Source organism: Pseudophryne corroboree, chromosome 8 (assembly GCF_028390025.1).
Source record: "Pseudophryne corroboree isolate aPseCor3 chromosome 8, aPseCor3.hap2, whole genome shotgun sequence".
Lineage (NCBI taxonomy): Eukaryota > Metazoa > Chordata > Amphibia > Anura > Myobatrachidae > Pseudophryne > Pseudophryne corroboree.
The window spans coordinates 66,437,743-66,464,034 of record NC_086451.1 but is presented as its reverse complement, the minus strand read 5'-3'; the positions used below and the strand labels follow the sequence as shown (position 1 = coordinate 66,464,034).

Here is a 26,292-nt window from a genome sequence, read left to right as displayed (position 1 = left end):
TATTAAAGAATATAAACACTTGGGTTCAGAATGAGAAAAAAAATATTTGGTGCTCCTGCACGAAGTCCCAGGAAATCGGCAAAAAGGTTTTGATAATCGTCTGATAAACAGCATAACGAGAGTAAAGGCATGATTACAGCATCCAGCCTACTAACTTTAATCATTTATTGTTTTTTTCTGTTACTCTCCATTAAAATACAGTTCATTGTAATAATTCTTAGAGGCCGATTTATCACCATGCGCATCTGAGGATGCTGATGTGCTGTGATAACGTCCATGCGATAATTGATTGCATCACACGGCTGTATCCGTTATCACATGAAGAGCTTGCGAGAAAGTTCTGTCCCTGCGATGCCACTCCGCAGCCAAATTGGGGTATTTTTCACGGAAAACACCCCGATTATGTGCTGCGCATGCGCCACCACCCTTGGCAACCCCCTGAGCGATAATTGCTCGGTTCTTTGGGACAACTGCTTTGCGTCCATCTCCTAATCAGGCCCAATGTACTAACAGAAAGGTATGGTGGTGGCATGGACCATAATAGAGGAACAAGTGCCTGCGTATGCCATTAGAGTATGTTTTATCCTGATCTGTTCATATGCGCCCAGCCATATTATTTTCAATAAGCAGACTCCGCTTAACTGGGTTACTGCACCTTTGCACATTGCTATAAAATGCATACGTGCAGTGTGATAGTGCTTGGTTGTTGAACAGCATTAAGCCAAAAGTCTACAGTAGGCAATGTGTAATTTGTATTCTTCTCTCCAGGCCGATTAAGTAAAGCAGAGCAGCAAAAGAAGCAGCAAGAAACGAAGCAGGATCAGGGCAACGAACGTTCACCAGAGAGAGCGCAACTTGGGAGGGGGGACGGAGAGGAGACCAGAGAGCCGAGCAGGAACGGAAACTCCAGCAGCAGAGACAAGAGACATCGACCGAGGAGCCCTGAGAAAGAGAAGAAGAAGAGACAAAAGCCAGAGGAACAAAAGTGAGCACTAACTCTACCTACAGACTTTGTCTTGCTGTATTGGCAATTTCTTACAGGAAGTGATTTATATGATGGAACGGTCACCTTCAAATTTTGTAAGTCTTCCTAAAAGAACCCATGTAGGCAATGCAAGAAAACATTGTGGCTAATTGAATTCCCCCCAGTAAATTAAGTAGTAAAGGAACTCTGCATATGCCGAATTACCTCTGTCGATCCCTTCCCCGGGCTTCCACTACGCATGTCAGAGATGGAACAGACCTTAGCCGAATATTGTATAAATAATTGTATGGTATACTTCTTTTAGTATTATACATGCACATTATAGTATTCGGATTCAGTATGAAATTCCGCTGGCCGCCTGTATACCGACAGCGGCATCAAATCAGTAGCATTCCGGCAGTGGGCAAGCGGTAGAAAGAGGGAGAATAGCCTGTGTTGCTGGTATTCTAGGCTTAGGCTCTAAGGGGGAGGATTGGGGTTATGCACTAAGGGGGAGGATTAGGGTTAGGCACTAAGGGGGAGGATTAGGGTTAGGCACTAAGGGGGAGGATTAGGGTTAGGCACTAAGGGGGAGGATTAGGGTTAGGCACTAAGGGGGAGGATTAGGGTTAGGCACTAAGGGGGAGGATTAGGGTTAGGCACTAAGGGGGAGGATTAGGGTTAGGCACTAAGGGGGAGGATTAGGGTTAGGCACTAAGGGGGAGGATTAGGGTTATGTTCTAAGGGGGAGGGTTAGGCACTAAGGGGGAGCATTAGGGTTGCGCACTAAGGGGGTTAGGGTTTGGCTACATTAAGGAAGCGTTAGGGTTAAGGGGGTGCAGGGGAGTTAGAATACTTACCTCGCCCCTGTCTGGATCATGACAGGAAAGCCCAGTTATATTTTATAGATCGATAGATAATCCTCTTGATCACTTAGCTGTTTATACTATCACAGCCTAACCCACCTGAGCATGCAACTATAACTCATACTTGCTAATTTATCTGAAACTTCAAGTGTAACACATTTTATTCAGTCACTGTTCACCAATCCAATTCTCTGCCTTAAATGCAACATTTAAAAAAACTAGCAGATCTTGAACATGAATTCTTTAAGAACACAAAGACACAACATTATTATATGGAATGTAATATGACAAGTTGCAATACCTTTTGAATAAAAATGATGACAAATTAAAATACAGAATTTAAATGCAGATACGTTTATTTAAAATAAGGCACTCCATTATCTGCTGTCTGGGGAAGGACATTTTTTCAGTAGACAGACTGCCCCATGAACTGGCAATTTCTAACCTCGTTTCTCAACTTTTTTTAAACCATCTACTTTCTACCAAAACCATCCTTTCCTTGGGATATTTGGGCAAGAGGTACACTGGCATTCTAACCTGCTTAATTCCCTATTATGCAAAAAATACCTATAGTAAATAGTTTCATAAATAGCATAACTGTTTTTCAAGAACATAGCAGATATTTGATCATGCCACTGCCCATGGTATTTTTTTCCACACATCTATATAGGAAACATGATTATGCTGTATGTATTCCTTAGGGAGATATATTATTTCCTTAGTATCCTTATGGTCTGGTCTCCATTGATGACACCGGTAATGGGGATGCTTTCATATGTTATAAATTTGTACAGAGCTCTTACATTGAACCTTTGTTTACTGGCACACTATGATTACATAGGGCAGGCATTCCCAACCGCGGTCCTCAAGGCACACCAACAGTGCAGGTTTTAGTGATATCCAGGCTTCAGCACAGATGGTTAAATCAAAATAACTTAGGTACTAATTAAATCACCTGTGTTCAAGCCTGGATATCACTAAAACCAGGACTGTTAGTGTGCCTTGAGGACCGCGGTTGGGAAACACTGACATAGGGTATCTAGAATGGGAGCAGTATGATATCCCGGCTGTCGGGAGCCCAGCAGTCAGGAGACAGACGCTGGAATACCGGCGGCGAGCGCAGCGTGTCCACTCGCCACGCTTGGTGCAGAGTGGCGACCACAAAGTTATATTCCCCCTCGGTTGGTGGCATGTACCACCACCCAAGTGGGAATTCCAGACGGCGGTTGGTATTCCGACCACCGGTATTTCACCGGGTGTCAGGATTTTCGGTGTCTGTATCCTGAAAGCCGGGATCCCAACAGCCGGTAAATTGACTCCCTCCCTCTAAAACAAAACTTATCTGTGTTAGGGATCCTGACCATATTAATATATTAATCACTGAGGCCATAATCGTGACACCAGCTGTTTATTCTAGTCTGTACTGTATATGAAAATAGATGAAATATCTAATAATAATAATAATTTTATTTATATAGCGCTCTTTCGTCAATAGGACTCAAGGCGCTTAACAGATACATAGCATAATATAGTACAGAAAATAATGAAGTACAGAACAGCTTTTCATAAAATACAGAAGCATGTAGATACTAAAGGGACAATTATGGGAATGCTTGAGTAAAAAGGAAAGTCTTGAGTCTACTTTTAAAGGATTCTATAGTTGGGGCCTCTCGCACTGTGCGGGGAAGTGAGTTCCATAGAGTCGGAGCCGCATGACTAAAAGCTCGACCCCCAGATGAATTACGGTGGATTCTAGGTACTGCTAAAAGTCCTTCATCTACAGATCGCAGTAATCAAGTGGGGCAGTATGGGGTCAGAAGCTGCTTCAGGTACCTTCGCCCTGGTCATGTAGTGCTTTGAAAGTCAGTAAGCCAATCTTGAAGATGATTCGCCATCTTACAGGTAGCCAGTGAAGGGAGTAGAGGATGGGTGTTATGTGGCTAGAACGGGGCTGGTCGGTTAACATCTGCCGTTTCTTTCTTCCTCAGCTGGTTATATCGGGACTTAAGAGTTCGATTTATTGACAAGCACTATAAAGGTGGAAAATACTACAACTCGAAGGTATTCCTTTATATGTTGTTTTAGTCTGTTGCTCATTTATACTTTCTAGTTGTGTTTTTATTTTAGTTTTCAACAGGCTGTGACCATTTTCTTAATATGGTAATAACATGTAAAATATATCATTCTAATTTAGTGATGAGGAAGGTAAAAAAAAAATGTAATTAACTATTTCTGGGGTTTGAGAATAAAGAATACATTTTGGGAGGCCTGGGTTTACATCTCATAGAGGCACACTTTATCACTATTGCAAGAGAATGGTGGAATGGAACGAGAATTCAGAGCACTGAGATCACACTAGCTAGTGAATCTCAGCCACACGGTTTTGTAGTGGGGGGAGATAAATACACAGTACTCTCCAGCAACAGCACTGACTGTGTCCCACTTAGTTAGGACGTATTTCCTCCCACAAGACATTCAACTGATTGAGCGAAGGAATAAATCAGATTTATGAAACCATTAAGGATTCAAAGGGGGAGCTACATTTTAGTGCAAGGTTCCACCAGACACTTGTGCGGCTCACACATGGCAGTTAATTACTGACCAATGTAAAAAAGCACATAAAAACACTACACAAATTGCAAGTACCCCACCAGGGGTATTTTGCACCTGTTGTTGGTCCCTGATTTTTGCTTGGTTCATATTTACTTGGGCATAGCACAGCATTAAACCCAGTTAATTGTGTCATTATCTTGGCAAGTTTTGCGGTTAATGACATCCTATGTAAGATCGCAATTCCACCAGCACAACTGAGATTGATTGTGCCAAATTTCGTGTTGTTAGACTGGGGTAAAAGCAAATCCTGTGTAGCCTTTCTAAGTAATGCTACACTTGGATGATGTTTTACAGATTCTCTCCAGATCTTCCTCTGTGAGGGGTATGTGATACGTCGACTGTTTTAATTGTGATGATAATTTGTTGGGCTTTTTGGCCGACAATATTTACTTATACCACAAGGTCATGCTTTCTTTATGACTAAGAAGAAAGTTTGGACATATTAGTAAAATTATTCATAAAACGGAGGACCATTATGAGAACTGGTGCAAAATGGTGCTGTAAAACATAACGACCAATCAGAGGCTTGCTTTCATCTTCTTATTGCGGTACTTGCACCAGTTTTCTTGGTGTGACCATGGAGACTGCCATTTGTGTATACGCTGAATTCTTACTGTGCAGAGAATGCTGTCCATATATGTATACTGTATATGGCCATAGATTTTACATATTATTATTATTATTATCCTTTATATGGCGCCACAAGGGATCCGCAGCGCCCGTTACACAGTACATAATCAAATGAGCAAACAAGAAAACAGCACTTACAGTACAAGACAATATAGGAAAGGGTTACGAAAACCCGGAGTTAGGTGCCATCAAAGGGAGTATGGAGTATAAGATAGTGTAAGTAAGAAAAGGAAAGACACATGAAGAAAGAAGTCCCTGCTGTTGTGAGCTTACAATCTAAAAGGTGAGGAGCTAACAGACTGGGGTGACACAGAAGGGGTAGACAGTGAGCATAGGCTAGAGGGTTAGGAGGAGAGTTGGTTGGGTTTGGTGAAGAAGTGGGACTTGAGAGCCCGTGTGAAGTTTTGTAGAGATGGGGAGAGGTAGGGAATTCCGGAGATAGGGAGCAGCACATATGTGAACAAGGTGAAGCCAATGTGGAACTTTCCCTGTGTTCTTTATGTTCATGATCATGTTTCAGGGATACTGAACAAGGTGCTAATGAGGCATGGTGGGTGACTGCTGTCGTCATTGCTAGAGGCTAACTCTCCACTCCTTTACCCCTCCTTACAGATGTTAGTAGAAGACGTGGTGAGCCCCAGGACTTGTGTGTGTCGGACAGAGGGTGGACGCCTCGTGGAAGGTGAGCACCTGCCCAAAGATTACCAATAGTTGTGCTGCGTAGGTTTATCAATTGTCTCATCCCTGACTTCCACTGATAAGGAACATCACTTTGTATAGCAAAATCCAATAATAATAATGTAGTAACTATACACCCTGTATTCATTGACCCCCGCCACACGGTGACTGCAGTAAGGAACTAGAGGGGTATATTGTGTATGGGGCCCCCCCGAGTAAGTTCTGTGCTGATCGCCATTATTCATTGCTGCTCACCAGTCCCCTGCGTTCCATACAGTGTCAGGTCAGCAGTTTCTTATTACACCAGCTTCATATTAGGCAGGTGCAGAGGGTATTGGGTCGTCTAGTTTGGAATTACTATTTTCTCTGACGTCCTAGTGGATGCTGGGAACTCCGTAAGGACCATGGGGAATAGCGGCTCCGCAGGAGACTGGGCACAAAAGTAAAAGCTTTAGGACTACCTGGTGTGCACTGGCTCCTCCCCCTATGACCCTCCTCCAAGCCTCAGTTAGATTTTTGTGCCCGGCCGAGAAGGGTGCACACTAGGGGCTCTCCTGAGCTTCTTAGTGAAAAGTTTAGTTTTAGGTTTTTCTCTATCGTCCTAAGTGGATGCTGGGGTTCCTGAAAGGACCATGGGGAATAGCGGCTCCGCAGGAGACAGGGCACAAAAAAGCAAAGCTTTACTAGGTCAGGTGGTGTGCACTGGCTCCTCCCCCTATGACCCTCCTCCAGACTCCAGTTAGATTTTGTGCCCGAACGAGAAGGGTGCAATCTAGGTGGCTCTCCTAAAGAGCTGCTTAGAGAAAGTTTAGTTTAGGTTTTTTTTCTTTACAGTGAGTCCTGCTGGCAACAGGATCACTGCAACGTGGGACTTAGGGGGAAAGTAGTAAACTCACCTGCATGCAGAGTGGATTTGCTGCTTGGCTACTGGACACCATTAGCTCCAGAGGGATCGAACACAGGCCCAGCCGTGGAGTCCGGTCCCGGAGCCGCGCCGCCGACCCCCTTGCAGATGCTGAAGCGTGAAGAGGTCCGGAAACCGGCGGCTGAAGACTCCTCAGTCTTCATAAGGTAGCGCACAGCACTGCAGCTGTGCGCCATTTTCCTCTCGGCACACTTCACTGGGCAGTCACTGAGGGTGCAGAGCGCTGGGGGGGGGCGCTCTGAGAGGCAAATATAAACCTTATACAAGGCTAAAAATACCTCACATATAGCCCATAGGGGCTATATGGAGATATTTAACCCCTGCCTGACTGGAAAAATAGCGGGAGAAGAACCCGCCGAAAAAGGGGCGGGGCCTATCTCCTCAGCACACGGCGCCATTTTCTGTCACAGCTCCGCTGGTCAGAACGGCTCCCAGGTCTCTCCCCTGCACTGCACTACAGAAACAGGGTAAAACAGAGAGGGGGGGCACATTAATGGCTATATATATATATATTAAAGCAGCTATAAGGGAGCACTTAATATAAGGATATCCCTTGTATATATAGCGCTTTGTGGTGTGTGCTGGCAGACTCTCCCTCTGTCTCCCCAAAAGGGCTAGTGGGTCCTGTCTTCATTAGAGCATTCCCTGTGAGTTTGCGGTGTGTGTCGGTACGTGGTGTCGACATGTATGAGGACGATATTGGTGTGGAGGCGGAGCAATTGCCAAATATGCAGATGTCACCCCCCAGGGGGTCGACACCAGAATGGATGCCTTTATTTGTGGAATTACGTGATGGTTTATCTTCCCTTAAACAGTCAGTTGAGGACATGAGGCGGCCGGACAATCAATTAATGCCTGTCCAGGCGCCTCAAACACCGTCAGGGGCTGTAAAACGCCCTTTGCCTCAGTCGGTCGACACAGACCCAGACACGGGCACTGATTCCAGTGACGACGGTAGAAATTCAAACGTATTTTCCAGTAGGGCCACACGTTATATGATTTTGGCAATGAAGGAGACGTTACATTTAGCTGATACTACAGATACCGTAAAACAGGGTATTATGTATGGTGTGAAAAAACTACAAACAGTTTTTCCTGAATCAGAAGAATTAAATGACGTGTGTGATGAAGCGTGGGTTGCTCCTGATAAAAAGTTGATAATTTCAAAAAAGTTATTGGCATTATACCCTTTCCCGCCAGAGGTTAGGGCGCGCTGGGAAACACCCCCTAAGGTGGACAAGGCGCTCACACGCTTATCCAAACAAGTGGCGTTACCCTCTCCTGAGACGGCCGCACTTAAGGATCCATCAGATAGAAAGATGGAAGTTATTCAAAAGAATATATACACACATGCAGGTGTTATACTACGACCAGCTATAGCAACTGCCTGGATGTGCAGTGCTGGAGTAGTTTGGTCAGAATCCCTGATTGAAAATATTGATACCCTAGATAGGGACAATGTTTTACTGTCGTTAGAACAAATAAAGGATGCATTTATCTATATGCGTGATGCACAGAGGGATATTTGCACACTGGCATCTCGGGTGAGTGCTATGTCCATTTCAGCCAGAAGAGCCTTATGGACACGACAGTGGACAGGCGATGCGGATTCAAAACGTCACATGGAGGTTTTGCCGTATAAAGGGGAGGAGTTATTTGGAGTTGGTCTATCAGACTTGGTGGCCACGGCTACTGCCGGGAAATCCACTTTTTTACCTCAAGTCACTCCCCAACAGAGAAAGGCACCGACTTTTCAACCGCAGCCTTTTCGCTCCTACAAAAATAAGAGAGCAAAGGGCTTGTCGTACCTGCCACGAGGCAGAGGAAGAGGGAAGAGACACCAACAGGCAGCTCCTTCCCAGGAACAGAAGCCCTCCCCGGCTCCTGCAAAAACCTCAGCATGACGCTGGGGCCTCTCAAGCGGACTCGGGGACAGTGGGGGGCCGTCTCAAAAATTACAGCGCGCAGTGGGCTCACTCGCAGGTAGACCCCTGGATCCTGCAGATAATATCTCAGGGGTACAGGTTGGAATTAGAGACGGATCCTCCTCATCGTTTCCTGAAGTCTGCCTTACCAACCGTCTCTTCCGAAAGGGAGAGGGTGTTGGAAGCCATTCACAAGCTGTACGCTCAGCAGGTGATAGTCAAAGTACCCCTATTACAACAAGGAAAGGGGTATTATTATTCCACTCTATTTGTGGTACCAAAGCCGGATGGCTCGGTAAGGCCTATTCTAAATCTGAAGTCCTTGAACCTCTACATAAAAAAGTTCAAGTTCAAGATGGAGTCACTCAGAGCAGTGATAGCGAACCTGGAAGAAGGGGACTTTATGGTATCCTTGGACATCAAGGATGCGTATCTACACGTTCCGATTTACCCCGCACACCAGGGGTACCTCAGGTTCATTGTTCAAAACTGTCACTATCAGTTTCAGACGCTGCCGTTCGGATTGTCCACGGCGCCTCGGGTCTTTACCAAGGTAATGGCCGAGATGATGATTCTTCTTCGAAGAAAAGGCGTATTAGTTATCCCATACTTGGACGATCTCCTAATAAGGGCAAGGTCCAGAGAACAGCTGGAGACAGCTTTAGCACTATCTCAAGAGGTGCTAAGACAACACGGGTGGATTCTGAATATTCCAAAATCCCATTTAATCCCGACAACTCGTCTGCTGTTCCTAGGAATGATTCTGGACACGGTTCAGAAAAAGGTTTTCCTTCCAGAGGAAAAAGCCAAGGAGTTATCCGATCTGGTCAGGAACCTCCTAAAACCAGGAAAAGTGTCAGTACATCAATGCACAAGAGTCCTGGGAAAAATGGTGGCTTCTTACGAAGCAATTCCATTCGGCAGATTCCATGCAAGAATATTCCAAAGGGATCTGTTGGACAAATGGTCAGGGTCGCATCTGCAGATGCACCTGCGAATAACCCTGTCACCAAAGACAAGGGTGTCACTTCTGTGGTGGTTGCAGAAGGCTCACCTATTAGAAGGCCGCAGATTCGGCATTCAGGATTGGATCCTGGTGACCACGGACGCCAGCCTGAGAGGCTGGGGAGCAGTCACACAAGGAAGAAACTTCCAGGGAGTATGGACGAGTCTGGAAAAGTCTCTTCACATAAACATTCTGGAACTAAGAGCAATCTACAATGCTCTAAGCCAGGCGGAACTTCTCCTGCAAGGAAAGCCGGTGTTGATTCAGTCGGACAACATCACGGCGGTCGCCCATGTAAACAGGCAGGGCGGCACAAGAAGCAGGAGTGCAATGGCAGAAGCTGCCAAGATTCTTCGCTGGGCGGAGAATCACGTGATAGCACTGTCAGCAGTGTTCATCCCGGGCGTGGACAACTGGGAAGCAGACTTCCTCAGCAGACACGATCTTCATCCGGGAGAGTGGGGTCTACATCCAGAAGTCTTCAACATGTTAATAGACCGTTGGGAAAGACCAATTGTAGACATGATGGCGTCTCGCCTCAACAAGAAACTGGACAAATATTGCGCCAGGTCAAGAGATCCACAGGCAATAGCTGTGGACGCACTGGTAACTCCTTGGGTGTACCAGTCAGTGTATGTGTTTCCTCCTCTGCCGCTCATACCAAAGGTATTGAAGATCATACGGCAAAGAAGAGTAAGAACAATACTAGTGGTTCCGGATTGGCCGAGAAGGACTTGGTATCCGGAACTTCAAGAGATGCTCACGGACGAACCGTGGCCTCTACCTCTGAGAAGGGACCTGCTACAGCAGGGTCCCTGTCTTTTTCAAGACTTACCGCGGCTGCGTTTGACGGCATGGCGGTTGAACGCCAGATCCTAAAAGGGAAAGGCATTCCAGAAGAAGTCATTCCTACCTTGATTAAGGCACGGAAGGAAGTCACCGTGAAACATTATCACCGCATTTGGCGAAAATATGTAGCGTGGTGCGAGGATCGGAAGGTTCCGACGGAGGAATTCCAACTGGGTCGTTTCCTACATTTCCTGCAATCAGGATTATCTATGGGTCTCAAATTGGGATCCATTAAGGTTCAAATTTCGGCCCTGTCAATATTCTTCCAAAAAGAATTGGCCTCTGTCCCTGAGGTCCAGACTTTTGTCAAGGGAGTACTGCATATACAGCCTCCTGTGGTGCCTCCGGTGGCACCGTGGGATCTAAATGTAGTTTTAGATTTCCTCAAATCCCATTGGTTTGAACCATTGAAAAAGGTGGATTTGAAATATCTCACATTGAAAGTGACTATGTTACTAGCCCTGGCCTCTGCCAGGAGAGTATCTGAATTGGCGGCTTTATCTTATAAAAGTCCTTATCTAATCTTCCATTCGGATAGGGCAGAACTGCGGACTCGTCCGCATTTTCTCCCTAAAGTGGTATCAGCATTTCATCTGAACCAACCTATTGTGGTGCCTGCGGCCACTAGCGACTTGGAGGACTCCAAGTTGTTGGACGTTGTCAGAGCCTTAAAAATATACATTGCAAGGACGGCTGGAGTCAGAAAATCTGACTCGCTGTTTATATTGTATGCACCCAACAAGTTGGGCGCACCTGCTTCTAAGCAGTCGATTGCTCGTTGGATTTGTAACACAATTCAACTTGCACATTCTGTGGCAGGCCTGCCACAGCCTAAAACTGTAAAAGCCCACTCCACAAGGAAGGTGGGCTCATCTTGGGCGGCTGCCCGAGGGGTCTCGGCATTACAACTCTGCCGAGCAGCTACGTGGTCGGGGGAGAACACGTTTGTAAAATTTTACAAATTTGATACCCTGGCAAAGGAGGACCTGGAGTTCTCTCATTCGGTGCTGCAGAGTCATCCGCACTCTCCCGCCCGTTTGGGAGCTTTGGTATAATCCCCATGGTCCTTTCAGGAACCCCAGCATCCACTTAGGACGATAGAGAAAATAAGAATTTACTTACCGATAATTCTATTTCTCGGAGTCCGTAGTGGATGCTGGGCGCCCATCCCAAGTGCGGATTATCTGCAATACTTGTACATAGTTATTGTTAACTAATTCGGGTTATTGTTAAGGAGCCATCTTTAAGAGGCCCTTTCTGTTGTCATACTGTTAACTGGGTTTAGATCACAAGTTGTACGGTGTGATTGGTGTGGCTGGTATGAGTCTTACCCGGGATTCAAAATGCCTCCCTTATTGTGTATGCTCGTCCGGGCACAGTACCTAACTGGAGTCTGGAGGAGGGTCATAGGGGGAGGAGCCAGTGCACACCACCTGACCTAGTAAAGCTTTGCTTTTTTGTGCCCTGTCTCCTGCGGAGCCGCTATTCCCCATGGTCCTTTCAGGAACCCCAGCATCCACTACGGACTCCGAGAAATAGAATTATCGGTAAGTAAATTCTTATTTTTATTTTCAGTGAGACCTGCTGGCAACAGGCTCACTGCATCGAGGGACTAAGGGGAGAAGAAGCGAACTCACCTGCGTGCAGAGTGGATTGAGCTTCTTAGGCTACTGGACACCATTAGCTCCAGAGGGACCGAACACAGGCCCAGCCTCGGAGCTCGGTCCCGGAGCCGCGCCGCCGGCCCCCTTACAGAGCCAGAAGCAAGAAAAGGTCCGGAAAAATCGGCGGCAGAAGACATCAGTCTTCAACAAGGTAGCGCACAGCACTGCAGCTGTGCGCCATTGTTACTCAGCACACTTCACACTCCGGTCACTGAGGGTGCAGGGCGCTAGGGGGGGGCGCCCTGAGCAGCAATGTAAAACACCTTGGCTGGCATAAATACACCACATATAACCCCCAGGGCTATATGGGTGTATTTTAACCCCTGCCAGAATTACCAAAAAAGCGGGAGAAAAGGCCGCCGAGAAGGGGGCGGAGCCTATCTCCTCAGCACACGGGCGCCATTTTCCATCACAGCTCCGCTGGAAGGACGTCTCCCTGACTCTCCCCTGCAGTCCTGCACTACAGAAAAGGGTAAAAAAGAGAGGGGGGGCACTAATTTGGCGCAGTTTTATATTAACAACAGCTATAAAGGAAAAGCACACTTGATAGTGGTATTCCTGTATATATATATAGCGCTCTGGTGTGTGCTGGCATACTCTCCCTCTGTCTCCCCAAAGGGCTAGTGGGGTCCTGTCCTCTATCAGAGCATTCCCTGTGTGTGTGCGGTGTGTCGGTACGATTGTGTCGACATGTTTGAGGAGGAAAATGAGATGGAAGCGGAGCAATTGCCTATTATACAGTTGTCACCCCCTAGGGAGTCGACACCTGAGTGGATGAGCTTGTGGAAGGAACTGCGTGACAGTGTCAGCTCCTTACGACAGACAGTTGACGACATGAGACAGCCGGCTAATCAGCTTGTGCCTGTCCAGGGGTCTCAAACGCCATCAGGGGCTCTAAAACGCCCGTTACCTCAAATGGCAGACACAGACACGGATACTGACTCCAGTGTCGATGATGAGGAGACAAACGTGACTTCCACTAGGGCCACACGTTACATGATTGAAGCAATGAAAAATGTATTGCATATCTCTGATAATACAAGTACCACTAAGAAGGGTATTATGTTTGGTGAGAAAAAACTGCCTGTAGTTTTTCCTGTATCCGAGGAATTAAATGAAGTGTGTGATGAGGCGTGGGTTTCCCCCGATAAAAAACTGATAATTCCTAAAAGGTTATTGGCATCGTACCCTTTCCCGCCAGAGGATAGGGCACGTTGGGAAACACCCCCTAGGGTGGATAAAGCGCTCACACGCTTGTCTAAACAGGCAGCACTACCCTCTCCTGATACGGCCGCCCTAAAGGAACCTGCCGATAGAAAGCTGGAGAATATCCTAAAATGTATATACTCTCACACGGGTGTTATACTGCGACCAGCAATAGCCTCAGCCTGGATGTGCAGTGCGGGCCTGGCGTGGTCGGATTCCCTGACTGAAAATATTGATACCCTTGATAGGGACAGTATATTATTGACTATAGAGCATTTGAAGGATGCATTTCTATATATGCGTGATGCACAGAGGGATATTTGCCGACTGGCATCAAGAGTTAGCGCGCTGTCCATTTCTGCAAGAAGAGGTTTATGGACGCGGCAGTGGTCAGGTGATGCGGATTCTAAAAGGCACATGGAAGTATTGCCTTATAAGGGGGAGGAGTTATTTGGGGTAGGTCTATCAGACCTGGTAGCCACGGCAACTGCTGGAAAATCCACATTTTTACCCCAGGTAGCTTCTCAACCTAAGAAGACGCCATACTATCAGGCGCAGTCCTTTCGGCCCCATAAGGGCAAGCGGGCAAAAGTCGCCTCATTTCTGCCCCGTGGCAGAGGGAGAGGAAAAAGGCTGCAACAAACAGCCAGTTCCCAGGAACAAAAGCCCTCTCCCGCCTCCGCAAAGTCCTCAGCATGACGCTGGGGCTTTACAAGCGGACTCAGGCACGGTGGGGGCCCGTCTCAAGAAGTTCAATGCGCAGTGGGCCCACTCGCAAGTGGACCCCTGGATCCTTCAGGTGGTATCTCAGGGGTACAAATTGGAATTCGAGACGTCTCCCCCTCGCCGTTTTCTAAAGTCTGCTTTACCGACGTCTCCCTCAGACAGGGAGGCAGTATTGGAAGCCATTCGCAAGCTGTATTCCCAGCAGGTGATAATCAAGGTACCCCTCCTACAACAGGGAAAGGGGTACTATTCCACACTATTTGTGGCACCGAAGCCGGACGGCTCGGTGAGACCAATTTTAAACCTGAAATCCTTGAACACTTACATACAAAGGTTCAAATTCAAGATGGAGTCACTCAGAGCAGTGATTGCAAACCTGGAAGAAGGGGACTATATGGTGTCTCTGGACATCAAAGATGCTTACCTACACGTCCCAATTTACCCTTCTCACCAAGGGTACCTCAGGTTTGTGGTACAGAACTGTCACTATCAGTTTCAGACGCTGCCGTTTGGATTGTCCACGGCACCCCGGGTCTTTACCAAGGTAATGGCCGAAATGATGATACTCCTTCGAAGGAAGGGAGTTTTAGTTATCCCTTACTTGGACGATCTCCTGATAAGGGCAAGATCCAGGGAACAGTTGGAAGTCGGGGTAGCACTATCTCAGATAGTGCTGCGCCAGCACGGTTGGATTCTCAATATTCCAAAATCGCAGCTGATCCCGACGACACGACTTCTATTCCTAGGGATGATCCTGGACACAGTCCAGAAAAAGGTGTTTCTCCCGGAGGAGAAAGCCAGGGAGTTATCCGAACTAGTCAGAAAGCTCCTAAAACCAGGCCAAGTCTCAGTGCATCAATGCACAAGGGTTCTGGGAAAAATGGTGGCTTCTTACGAAGCAATCCCATTCGGCAGATTCCACGCAAGAACCTTCCAGTGGGATCTGCTAGACAAATGGTCCGGGTCGCATCTTCAGATGCATCAGCGGATAATCTTGTCTCCAAGGACAAGAGTGTCTCTCCTGTGGTGGTTGCAGAGTGCTCATCTTCTAGAGGGCCGCAGATTCGGCATTCAGGACTGGGTCCTGGTGACCACGGATGCCAGCCTGAGAGGCTGGGGAGCAGTCACACAGGGAAGAAATTTCCAGGGCTTGTGGTCAAGCCTGGAGACATCACTTCACATAAATATCCTGGAGCTAAGAGCCATCTACAATGCTCTGAGCCTAGCAAGACCTCTGCTTCAAGGTCAGCCGGTGCTGATCCAGTCGGACAACATCACGGCAGTTGCCCACGTAAACAGACAGGGCGGCACAAGAAGCAGGAGGGCAATGACAGAAGTTGCAAGGATTCTTCGCTGGGCAGAAAATCATGTGATAGCACTGTCAGCAGTGTTCATTCCGGGAGTGGACAACTGGGAAGCAGACTTCCTCAGCAGACACGACCTCCACCCGGGGGAGTGGGGACTTCACCCTGAAGTCTTCCACATGATTGTGAACCGTTGGGAAAAACCAAAGGTGGACATGATGGCGTCCCGCCTCAACAAAAAACTAGACAGGTATTGCGCCAGGTCGAGGGACCCTCAGGCAATAGCTGTGGACGCTCTGGTAACACCATGGGTGTACCAGTCAGTGTATGTGTTCCCTCCTCTGCCTCTCATACCCAAGGTACTGAGGATCATAAGAAGGAGAGGAGTAAGGACTATACTCGTGGCTCCGGATTGGCCAAGAAGGACTTGGTACCCGGAACTTCAAGAGATGCTCACAGAGGACCCGTGGCCTCTACCTCTAAGAAAGGACCTGCTCCAGCAGGGACCCTGTCTATTCCAAGACTTACCGCGGCTGCGTTTGACGGCATGGCGGTTGAAAGCCGGATCCTGAAGGAAAAAGGCATTCCGGATGAAGTGATCCCTACCCTGATCAAAGCCAGGAAGGATGTAACCGTACAACATTATCACCGTATTTGGCGTAAATATGTTGCGTGGTGCGAGGCCAGGAAGGCCCCTACAGAGGAATTTCAACTGGGTCGTTTCCTGCATTTCCTGCAAACAGGACTGTCTATGGGCCTAAAATTAGGGTCCATTAAGGTTCAAATTTCGGCCCTGTCGATTTTCTTCCAAAAAGAACTGGCTTCAGTTCCTGAAGTACAGACGTTTGTCAAGGGGGTACTGCATATACAACCTCCTTTTGTGCCTCCAGTGGCACCTTGGGATCTCAATGTAGTTTTGGGATTCCTAAAATCACATTGGTTTGAACCACTTTCCACTGTAGACTTAAAATATCTCACATGGAAGGTGGTAATGCTGTTAGCCCTGGCTTCAGCCAGGCGTGTCTCCGAATTGGCGGCTTTATCCTATAAAAGCCCTTACCTAATTTTTCATACGGACAGGGCAGAATTGAGGACTCGTCCTCAATTTCTCCCTAAGGTGGTTTCAGCATTTCACTTGAACCAGCCTATTGTGGTGCCTGCGGCTACTAGGGACTTGGAGGACTCCAAGTTGCTGGACGTAGTCAGGGCCCTGAAAATATATGTTTCCAGGACGGCTGGAGTCAGAAAATCTGACTCGCTGTTTATCCTGTATGCACCCAACAAGCTGGGTGCCCCTGCTTCTAAGCAGACTATTGCTCGTTGGATTTGTAGTACAATTCAGCTTGCACATTCTGTGGCAGGCCTGCCACAGCCAAAATATGTAAAAGCCCATTCCACAAGGAAGGTGGGCTCATCTTGGGCGGCTGCCCGAGGGGTCTCTGCTTTACAACTTTGCCGAGCAGCTACTTGGTCAGGGGCAAACACGTTTGCAAAATTCTACAAATAGAACCGATAATTCTATTTCTCGTAGTCCGTAGTGGATGCTGGGCGCCCATCCCAAGTGCGGATTGTCTGCAATACTTGTACATAGTTATTGTTACAAAAAAATCGGGTTGTTCTTGTTGTGAGCCGTCTGTTCAGAGGCTCCTACGTTGTCATACTGTTAACTGGGTTCAGATCACAGGTTGTACGGTGTGATTGGTGTGGCTGGTATGAGTCTTACCCGGGATTCAATATCCTTCCTTATTGTGTACGCTCGTCCGGGCACAGTATCCTAACTGAGGCTTTGAGGAGGGTCATAGGGGGAGGAGCCAGTGCACACCAGGTAGTCCTAAAGCTTTTACTTTTGTGCCCAGTCTCCTGCGGAGCCGCTATTCCCTATGGTCCTTACGGAGTTCCCAGCATCCACTACGGACTACGAGAAATAGAATTATCGGTAAATAAATTCTTATTATTTCCTTCCACCATTACTGAACACCTGATGGTGAGGGCAGAAGTAAGTAAAACTAATCCCTGACGTCTGTCTCCCAGTGTTACTTCAGGCTGTCTCTTCCTTGCTCTGACACTGATTTGTAGTGAAGGGTCGGCTGGAGGGTTGTCTGCTTGGAACGGTCTCCGCCCTCCGCCGCAGAAAAGAGACGGCATGGGAAGGAGGAGCTGCAGTGCTTTATTGGAAGAGCTGCTGCGTATATACTGCATGTTTAGTTGCTTTTGCCGGAATAATATTTCCTGTCTCAATATGCAACTTCTGTATTGGCTCTGCCCTCTATATTGAATACCAAAATGCTGCACAAATTAAGTTTTGGAACAGGAAAGGTGGTATTCTGGATATGCAAACTGCAGTCTGTTGTTGTTGTTGTTGGCAGGAGACATGGCCACTTTAAGAAAGAATTTAGTTCCTGGTGTGCACTGGCTCCTCCCTCTATGCCCCTCCTCCAGACCTCAGTTTGATACTGTGCCCAGAGGAGCTGGGTGCTTTTCAGTGAGCTCTCCTGAGTTTACTGATAGAAAGTATTTTGTTAGGTTTTTTATTTTCAGGGAGCTCTGCTGGCAACAGACTCCCTGCATCGAGGGACTGAGGGGAGAGAAGCAGCCCTACTCTCTGAAGATAGGTCCTGCTTCTTAGGCTACTGGACACCATTAGCTCCAGAGGGATTGGTACACAGGATCTCACCCTCGCCGTCCGTCCCAGAGCCGCGCCGCCGTCCCCCTCGCAGAGCCGGAAGACAGAAGCCGGGTGAGTATGAGAAGAAAAGAACACATCACAGGCGGCAGAAGACTTCATGATCTTCACTAGAGGTAACGCACAGCACTGCAGCTGTGCGCCATTGCTCCACACACCTCACATACTCCGGTCACTGTAAGGGTGCAGGGCGCAGGAGGGGGGGGGGGGGCGCCCTGGGCAGCATTTGGGACCTCATATTGGCAAAAAGAACACATATATACAGCTGGGCACTGTATATATGTATGAGCCCCCTCCAAAATTACTGTTTAAGCGGGACAGAAGCCCGCCGCCGAGGGGGTGGGGCTTCTCCCTCAGCACTCACCAGCGCCTTTTTTTTCTCCACAGCGCCGCTGAGAGGAAGCTCCCCGGGCTCTCCCCTGCTGATACACGGTAGAAGAGGGTTGAAAAGAGAGGGGGGGGCACATAATTAGGCGCAAAAACTAGAACATACAGCAGCTACCTGGTTAACATTAAGTTACTGTGTTATTCCTGGAATATTATAGCGCTGGGGTGTGTGCTGGCATACTCTCTCTCTGTCTCTCCAAAGGGCCTGGTGGGGGAACTGTCTTCAGAAAGGACATTCCCTGTGTGTGTGGTGTGTCGGTACGCTTGTGTCGACATGTCTGATGAGGAAGGCTATGTGGGAGAGGAGCTGGAGCAAATGAATGTGGTGTCTCCGCCGACGGCGCCGACACCTGATTGGATGGATATGTGGAAGGTTTTAAATGATAATGTTAATTCCTTGCATAAAAGATTAGACAAGGCTGATGCATTGGGGCACTCAGGGTCTCAACCCATGCCTGACCCTATGTCGCAGGGACCGTCAGGGTCTCATAAGCGCCCACTATCCCAAATTGTTGACACAGATACCGACATGGATTCTGACTCCAGTGTCGATTACGATGATGCAAAGTTACAGCCAAAATTGGCTAAATCCCTTCGATATATGATTATAGCGATAAAGGATGTTTTGCACATCACAGAGGAAACCCCTGTCCCTGACACGAGGGTGTATATGTATAAGGGAAAGAAGCCTGAGGTAACTTTTCCCCCCTCACACGAACTGAATGAGTTATGTGAAAAAGCTTGGGAATCTCAAGATAAAAAACTGCAGATTTCCAAACGGATTCTTATGGCGTATCCTTTCCCGCCGACGGATAGGTTACGATGGGAATCCTCCCCTAGGGTGGACAAAGCTTTAACACGCTTATCCAAAAAGGTAGCCCTGCCGTCCCAGGATACGGCTACCCTCAAAGATGCTGCTGATCGCAAACAGGAGGTTACCCTGAAGTCCATTTATACACATTCGGGTACCTTACTAAGACCGGCAATTGCGTCGGCTTGGGTGTGTAGTGCTGTAGCGGCATGGACGGATACCTTATCTGAGGAATTGGATACCCTAGATAAGGATACTGTATTATTGACCCTGGGGCATATAAAAGACGCTGTCCTATATATGAGAGATGCTCAAAGAGACATTAGTCTACTGGGTTCTAGAATAAACGCTATGTCGATTTCTGCCAGAAGGGTCCTGTGGACTCGGCAATGGACAGGTGATGCCGACTCAAAAAGGCATATGGAGGTTTTACCTTACAGGGGTGAGGAATTGTTCGGGGAAGGTCTCTCGGACCTGGTCTCCACAGCTACAGCTGGAAAGTCAAATTTTTTGCCTTATGTTCCCTCACAGCCTAAGAGAGCACCGCATTATCAAATGCAGTCCTTTCGTTCACAAAGAAACAAGAAGGTCCGAGGTGCGTCCTTTCTTGCCAGAGGTAGGGGCAGAGGAAAGAAGCTGCACAACGCAGCTAGTTCCCAGGAACAGAAGTCCTCACCGGCCTCTACAAAATCCACCGCATGACGCTGGGGCTCCACTGGCGGAGCCGGGCCCTGTGGGGGCACGTCTTCGGAATTTCAGCCACATGTGGGTTCACTCCCAGGTGGATCCTTGGGCAATAGAAATTGTGTCTCAGGGTTACAAGCTGGAATTCGAAGAGGTGCCTCCTCGCCGGTATTTCAAATCGGCCCTACCATCTTCTCCCTCGAGAGGGAAATAGTGTTAAACGCAATACAAAAATTGTATCTTCAGCAGGTGGTGGTCAAGGTTCCCCTCCTTCAACAGGGAAGGGGTTATTATTCGACCATGTTTGTAGTCCCGAAACCGGACGGTTCGGTCAGACCCATATTGAATTTGGTCTATTCCCCATGGTCCTTACGGAGTCCCCAGCATCCTCTACGGACTACGAGAAATAAATTTACCGGTAAGTAAAATCTTATTTTTTATTATTATTATTATTATTATTATTATTATTATTATCCTTTATTTATATGGCGCCACAAGGGTCTTCTTCCCCATTCTGCAAAAAGCCTTTAGGTACTGTGTGTTTGAAAACTGACATGCACGTGAATAGACCATGGGGTGAGGATGGATAAGTTTTGCTGCCGTGTGGTTGAGATAGGATATGGGACACTTAAGGCTAAAGTCTACCATTGCATAGGCTGAATCAATGTGCTCATTGCTGCCCCCTGCTGGTTGTTTGCCGTGGGTGTATTTTCAATATGTAATAGGAGTTGCAGTATTCCTGTTGGCAGGCAGATGTCTTGCTTTTCTCCTAGCTCTTGGAGAGTGCAGTGAACAGGAGTTATATCTAGTGTGTGTGTCTGATATAGAGCTGCTTTGGTAGAGAATGTGTTGGATGTGGCAGTTACTCTGCTCAGACAGTTATGTCCACGAATGAGTCTGTGTACGCTTATTGTATCTCGCCAATTTCCCCTTCTGCAGCACTTTTTCCATCCAGCATTATTCCACCACATATATAGCTATTAAATCCTTATATAATATACTGTATATGTTTCCAATATGACCCTCGTCTGTGATGTTTTTGTGTCTTCTCTGTAAGATATAAAGCAGGACATGCTGGAGACCCTGATCCCTAAGGCGGAAGGAGACCATGTAATGGTGGTGCTGGGGGAACATAGAGGACAGGTAAGGGCACATCTGGATCGCCCTCTTAGTGAATATTAATGATTACTGTTAAATACAATGACGGTAGCAGAGATACATTGGGCCGGATGCAGTGCTGAATGCTGCGTGCCGGTAACCGATGTTTCTTAAGTCTGCTCCTGCGTCCCGATTGTTGCCGCTCAGAGACGCAGTATTAAATTGGACACCTTGTCTATGATTTTTAGCAGACGTTCCTGGGAGGTAACGGGTAGAGATGGCCATCAATGGGTTAACCATCGTTGGTCACCATCAATGGTTCCATTGTTGGTCAACATTGATGGTGTGAAACCACTTGAAAGGGAACCCATCAATGGTCATCCCTGCTTTATCATTCAGTTGGCTGTCAGCCAATCAGAGCAAGTACTTCAGGGGGCGGAGCTAGGCTCTGTCCCAGCACCTTTGAGAAAAAATAAAATATGGAAAAAAATCGGTGCATCTGAATCATTGATGGTGGGAAAGTGTCTAATTCTCCCCCATCGATGGCAAAAGAATTCTACATCGGGCATCAACAATCCATTATTTTGAAATACCTATGGTCGATGGCCATCGCTAGTAACAGGTGTAGCTATGCTGACGCGGGCGTATTGCTGTAAGTGACTATAGATCCACAGCTGCTTACGCAGGACGCCATGCTCAGATGGAGAAACTGCATCTGCCATAGGGTTGGTGCAAGTTTGGAGGGTGCGTCCGATGGGGCTTCTAATAGGCACAGTGATGGATTTGCGCTTCTGCAAGTGGGCGGCTGAGTTGCATGACCATCGGCTGCGGCACTATCAGAAGACGCAGATGCGACCCTTAGTCTCTTGCACTATAAAACATAATCTCACATTTGTGCATACAGTTGGGAACATTACGGCAGCTAGTCTGCCACCTGTGTCTGGTCCGCTGTGCCAGTTATAGGGAGCCAGCGTGTGTGCCCATCGCTAACCGGCTACAGTAAGCCGTGCATGTGCAGTATCTCTATCACACCTGCCCGCATTCTGCAATGTGTCCCAGGAGACCGGCGGCCCTAAAGGGCACGTACTGAGTATTTCCCTGAGACAGCGGGGGCCCGCAGAGAAGTGATTGGTCATTGGCAGCTGGCTAAAGTGCAGTTACTGAGTATTACTTTGATGGAACCCTGTTCTTGATGGCCCCAGCAATAACCCCTGACTCTTCTATCATTTTAGGTGGGGAAGATCCTGTATAGAGACAAGCAGAAGAACAAAGCTCTGGTTCAGCTACAGGGCGAGCAGGATATAGCCGTAAACCTCAGTTATGATGTCATCTGTCACTATATGGGGGAGCATGAGGACTAGACCCTGCAGTAACCATGGACAGCAGACGCTTTATACATTGTCGCACCTCCTCGCTGTGTTTTATTGTATACCTGTAAATAAACCTGTCGTTTTGTACAAGGTCTGTGCGGTTCTCAGTCTACACAATTTATATTCCGTGTCCGGCACTTTCCCATGTAAAAGGGCCGAGCCTGAGTTGAACATGGGTCCTGTGGTTGGTGTGCATCTTGTGTGTACTCGCACTGCGTATGCTCCAGAGCATTATGGGGGATCCTGAGATACTCCACATTCACACCTAGAAAGACTCGATAATGTTGAGATCAGGGATCTTTGGGAGGCCATATCATCACTTCCAGGGCTCCTTGTTCTTCTTTATGCTGAAGATAGTTCTTAATGACATTGGCTGTATGTTTGGGGTCGTTATCCTGCTGCAGAATAAATTTGGAGCCAATCAGACGTCTGCATGATGGATAAACTAGCTGCCTGCTTTTCTCAGCATTTCTCAGCATTAATACTGACCAAATCCCCAACTCCATTTGTTGAAATGCAGCCCCAAACTTGCAAGGAACCTCCACCATGCTTCACTGTTGTCTGCAGGCACTCATTATTGTACCGCTCTCCAGCCCTTCATCGAATAAACTGCTGTCTGTTACAGTCGAATATTTCAAACTTTGACTCATCAGTCCAGAGCACCTGCTACCATTTTTCTGCACCCAGTTCCTATGTTTTCATGCATAATTGAGTCGCTTGGCCTTGTTTCCACATCGAAGGTATGGCCTTTGGGTCACAATTCTTCCATGAAGACCACTTCTGGCCAGACTTCTCTGAACTGTAGACTGGTTTCTGTCAGTTCTGAGCTGATGGCACTGCTGGATATCTTCTGATTTCAAAGGGAAGTAAGCATGATGTGTCTTGCATCTGATGCACTAAGTTTCCTTGGCCGACCACCACGTCTACTGTCCTCAACGTTGGCCGTTTCATTGTGCTTCTTCAAAAGAGCTTGAACAGCACATCTTGTAACCCTGCTTTAAAAACTTTTGCCTGGGAGAAACCTTGTTGATGCAGTATAACTACCTTGTGTATTGTTGCCGTGCTCAGTCTTGCCATGGTGAATGACCTATGACATAAAACTGTCTTACACAACCTCACCTTTGTAGCAGAGTTTGACTGTTCCTCATCCAGTTTTAAGCCTCCTACACAGCTGTTTCTGTTTCAGCTAATGACTCTTTCAACCTATATATGAAAATGATGATCATTATCACCTGTTTGGTACAGTCGCAGGCACAGTGGCTATTGGTGCGGACAGCTGCGGAAGCCTGATTCATTGTTTTACGCTAATGCAGGATTCTGTAGAACTGTGCGTGTGTGAGCGCAGGCCCTCACTGCCTAGAGATATACAACAGCCACTGTCGCAAGCCCCATCATTAGTGTCAGAAACTTTCCAGCCCCATGCGGCAGCAACCGGCTTCACTTCCCCGTACACACCGCACAGCGCTATTGATACACGCCCACAAGTCAGTGCGGTTACCTGCAATCACATGGTCACCACCCAGTTCCTGGCCCCCGGAACGCCCTATTTCACAGAAGGACAGATCTGACCAAGTTCTGTCTGAATAGGACGGACATAGGCAAAGATGTGTAAGTTGCCCACCAGGCACAATGCAAACTCGTAAACGTGTGAACAAAAATGCACCATCGATTGGATATCGGCCGTACCATCGGACATTACAGCAACACTATGGTTGTGCAGAATATCCATTGGATCATGGCTTGTAGTGTCAGAGGAACTGAGTCTTTCGACGCAGACCGTGAAATGCCCCCAACAGCCATTAGCCACATCCCCAATCATTGCCCAGGGACACCTATCTTAATTGCATGGGTCGCCACACGCACAGCGCATCTCTGGCACATGGGCAGTAACACACTGGGTTGGAAGGATCGGGGGAAGAGGGTAGTGAGAAGGGAACATTTTACCCTACTCCATGATGACAATGGTCTGGAAATAGATTTGTATGCAGGCGACCAATTATCAGACACCCGTGCACACATCGCGGCCACTGCATATTATATTATACATGGGGCTGGTGTTTAATAAATCCCTGCAGTAATTAGAATATCCTATACAGCATCATCATCATTCTCCCACATTAAATTGTCCTCGGCTCATCGACCGCATCAGACTGATAAGAGCACCTGACCAATGAGAGATGGATTTATACATCCTATTAAATCCAGAATAAATTATCCAACTCTCTATATATTTATATTGGGTTGTGATCTCTCCAATATACTGGATGAGAATTACTGAGGAAACGGCACACCACAGAGTACACTTGTTTCTTATCATTTACTCAGCAGAATGTCACTCGTGCAGACAGCGCTTATAGTATGGAACGATAGCTCGGACATCCCATTACTTTGACACTTTTCTGAACCACTTTATTTTACTTCACTCTTTATTTGTTGTTAATATTTGCTATTCACCACTTACCTGGCATTAACATATGGTATATGACCGCAGCCATGTGAGTGTTACCTTACCAGATGGTAACCCATACATCCGTGCCACCCCGCTGCATCCCCCGTGTTTATGCGCAGTTTTGCAGTTTTTTTACCTGATTGTTGCGCTGCGAAAATCGGCAGCGTGCGATCAACTTGGAATGACCCCCTCTGTCCTATGAAATGTTGATTTCATTGCTTACACACCCCATTAACATATTATAGGGCAACATAATGATATAAGGACCAGGTAATTACAGAAACACAGGTTATTAATGCTGTATCCAACAATCCACAGCACATAACTAGTCTCTTTCTATATAATTGTATAACTTTAAAAAAGAAAGTGATAATGTCGATATTATCTTAGACCGTAAAGCTATACCTCTAGATACACTTTTACAGAGGAGCCGCTATGGCCGCTAGACTTACTACACGTGCTACGCACTTTGTACGCTATTTGCGTACAGAGTACGCACAGCTCGCACACACAATTGATTACCTTTAAACCTTGTTAGTGATTCAATGCAATGATATGATTTACACTTTAAACCCTTGGCAGCAAAGTACTGCAACGATGTTATATCTTAAACCTTAAGTAGCGCTTACGGTATAAAGTACCCGCAGTGCGTACACCTTATCAATTCCTATAAACCTTATACAGTTAAATACGCTTTAAACCTTGCAGGAAAGTGAAGACACAACACCGATTTGTAGTTGAAACCACAGGGTTCTAAGGCCACCGTGGATTATTCCAAAAGGTAAACAGTACAAATTATACACTACAGGCTAACAAGATAAGTCTAAACAGAATAATGGCTACAGAGAATGTACATACGTGAGAATGTTCGCAAGTGCAACCCGGCCGGTCCTCCGCTAGTCAGATAGAAAGCGTTCAGAGTCTTTTGACCGGCCAGGCAACAACGGTCTTTTTATACACAACTTACATACACAATACAATGGTCACTGTAATCTCATTGTCCATTGGACGCAGAGATGTGTCTTTTCATTACAGGTGAGGTCATAGGTTGATTTGAAGAGGTGGGCGATGTCTTTCACCAACTGCTCTTGTGGGTGGTATCCTCTGGATTCCCACCGCATACATAATATACAGTAAATACAGTTAATATCCACATTCTACTTCTGCACATAACTATACGCAGGAACATGCGATCTTTCTCTAACTAACACCGGAATGTTACCCTTAAAATACCCTACAGCTGGATACTAGACATCACCTTCCAACTTTTATCTGACCCTTCCTATCATGCAAAGGCGAATCCCTTAGTCCTGGAACTGTTAAACTATTGATACTCGCTGATGTGGTGCAAGGGAGTTATATCTAAAATGTACACTATTTGGGTTAAATATGTAATGTTCTAATAACCCTCTACGCGTTCACAAACTCTACCATAAATGCGCATACCACGCGCT

General features: G+C 47.0%; 1 protein-coding gene across 1 annotated transcript in view; it reads left to right on the top strand.

Annotated features, from left to right (window-relative positions):
• The window catches only part of GPKOW (G-patch domain and KOW motifs), a 110,990-nt gene extending 88,507 nt beyond the window's left edge, over window positions 1–22,483 (top strand). Inside the window, exons 7-11 of the mRNA XM_063936562.1 lie at window positions 769–985; window positions 3,819–3,891; window positions 5,686–5,755; window positions 20,979–21,064; window positions 22,252–22,483. Coding sequence (XP_063792632.1) covers window positions 769–985; window positions 3,819–3,891; window positions 5,686–5,755; window positions 20,979–21,064; window positions 22,252–22,380 — 575 coding nt within the window. The 3' untranslated portion in view covers window positions 22,381–22,483. The remainder of the gene's footprint in view (window positions 1–768; window positions 986–3,818; window positions 3,892–5,685; window positions 5,756–20,978; window positions 21,065–22,251) is intronic.
• Window positions 22,484–26,292: the final 3,809 nt, after the last annotated feature.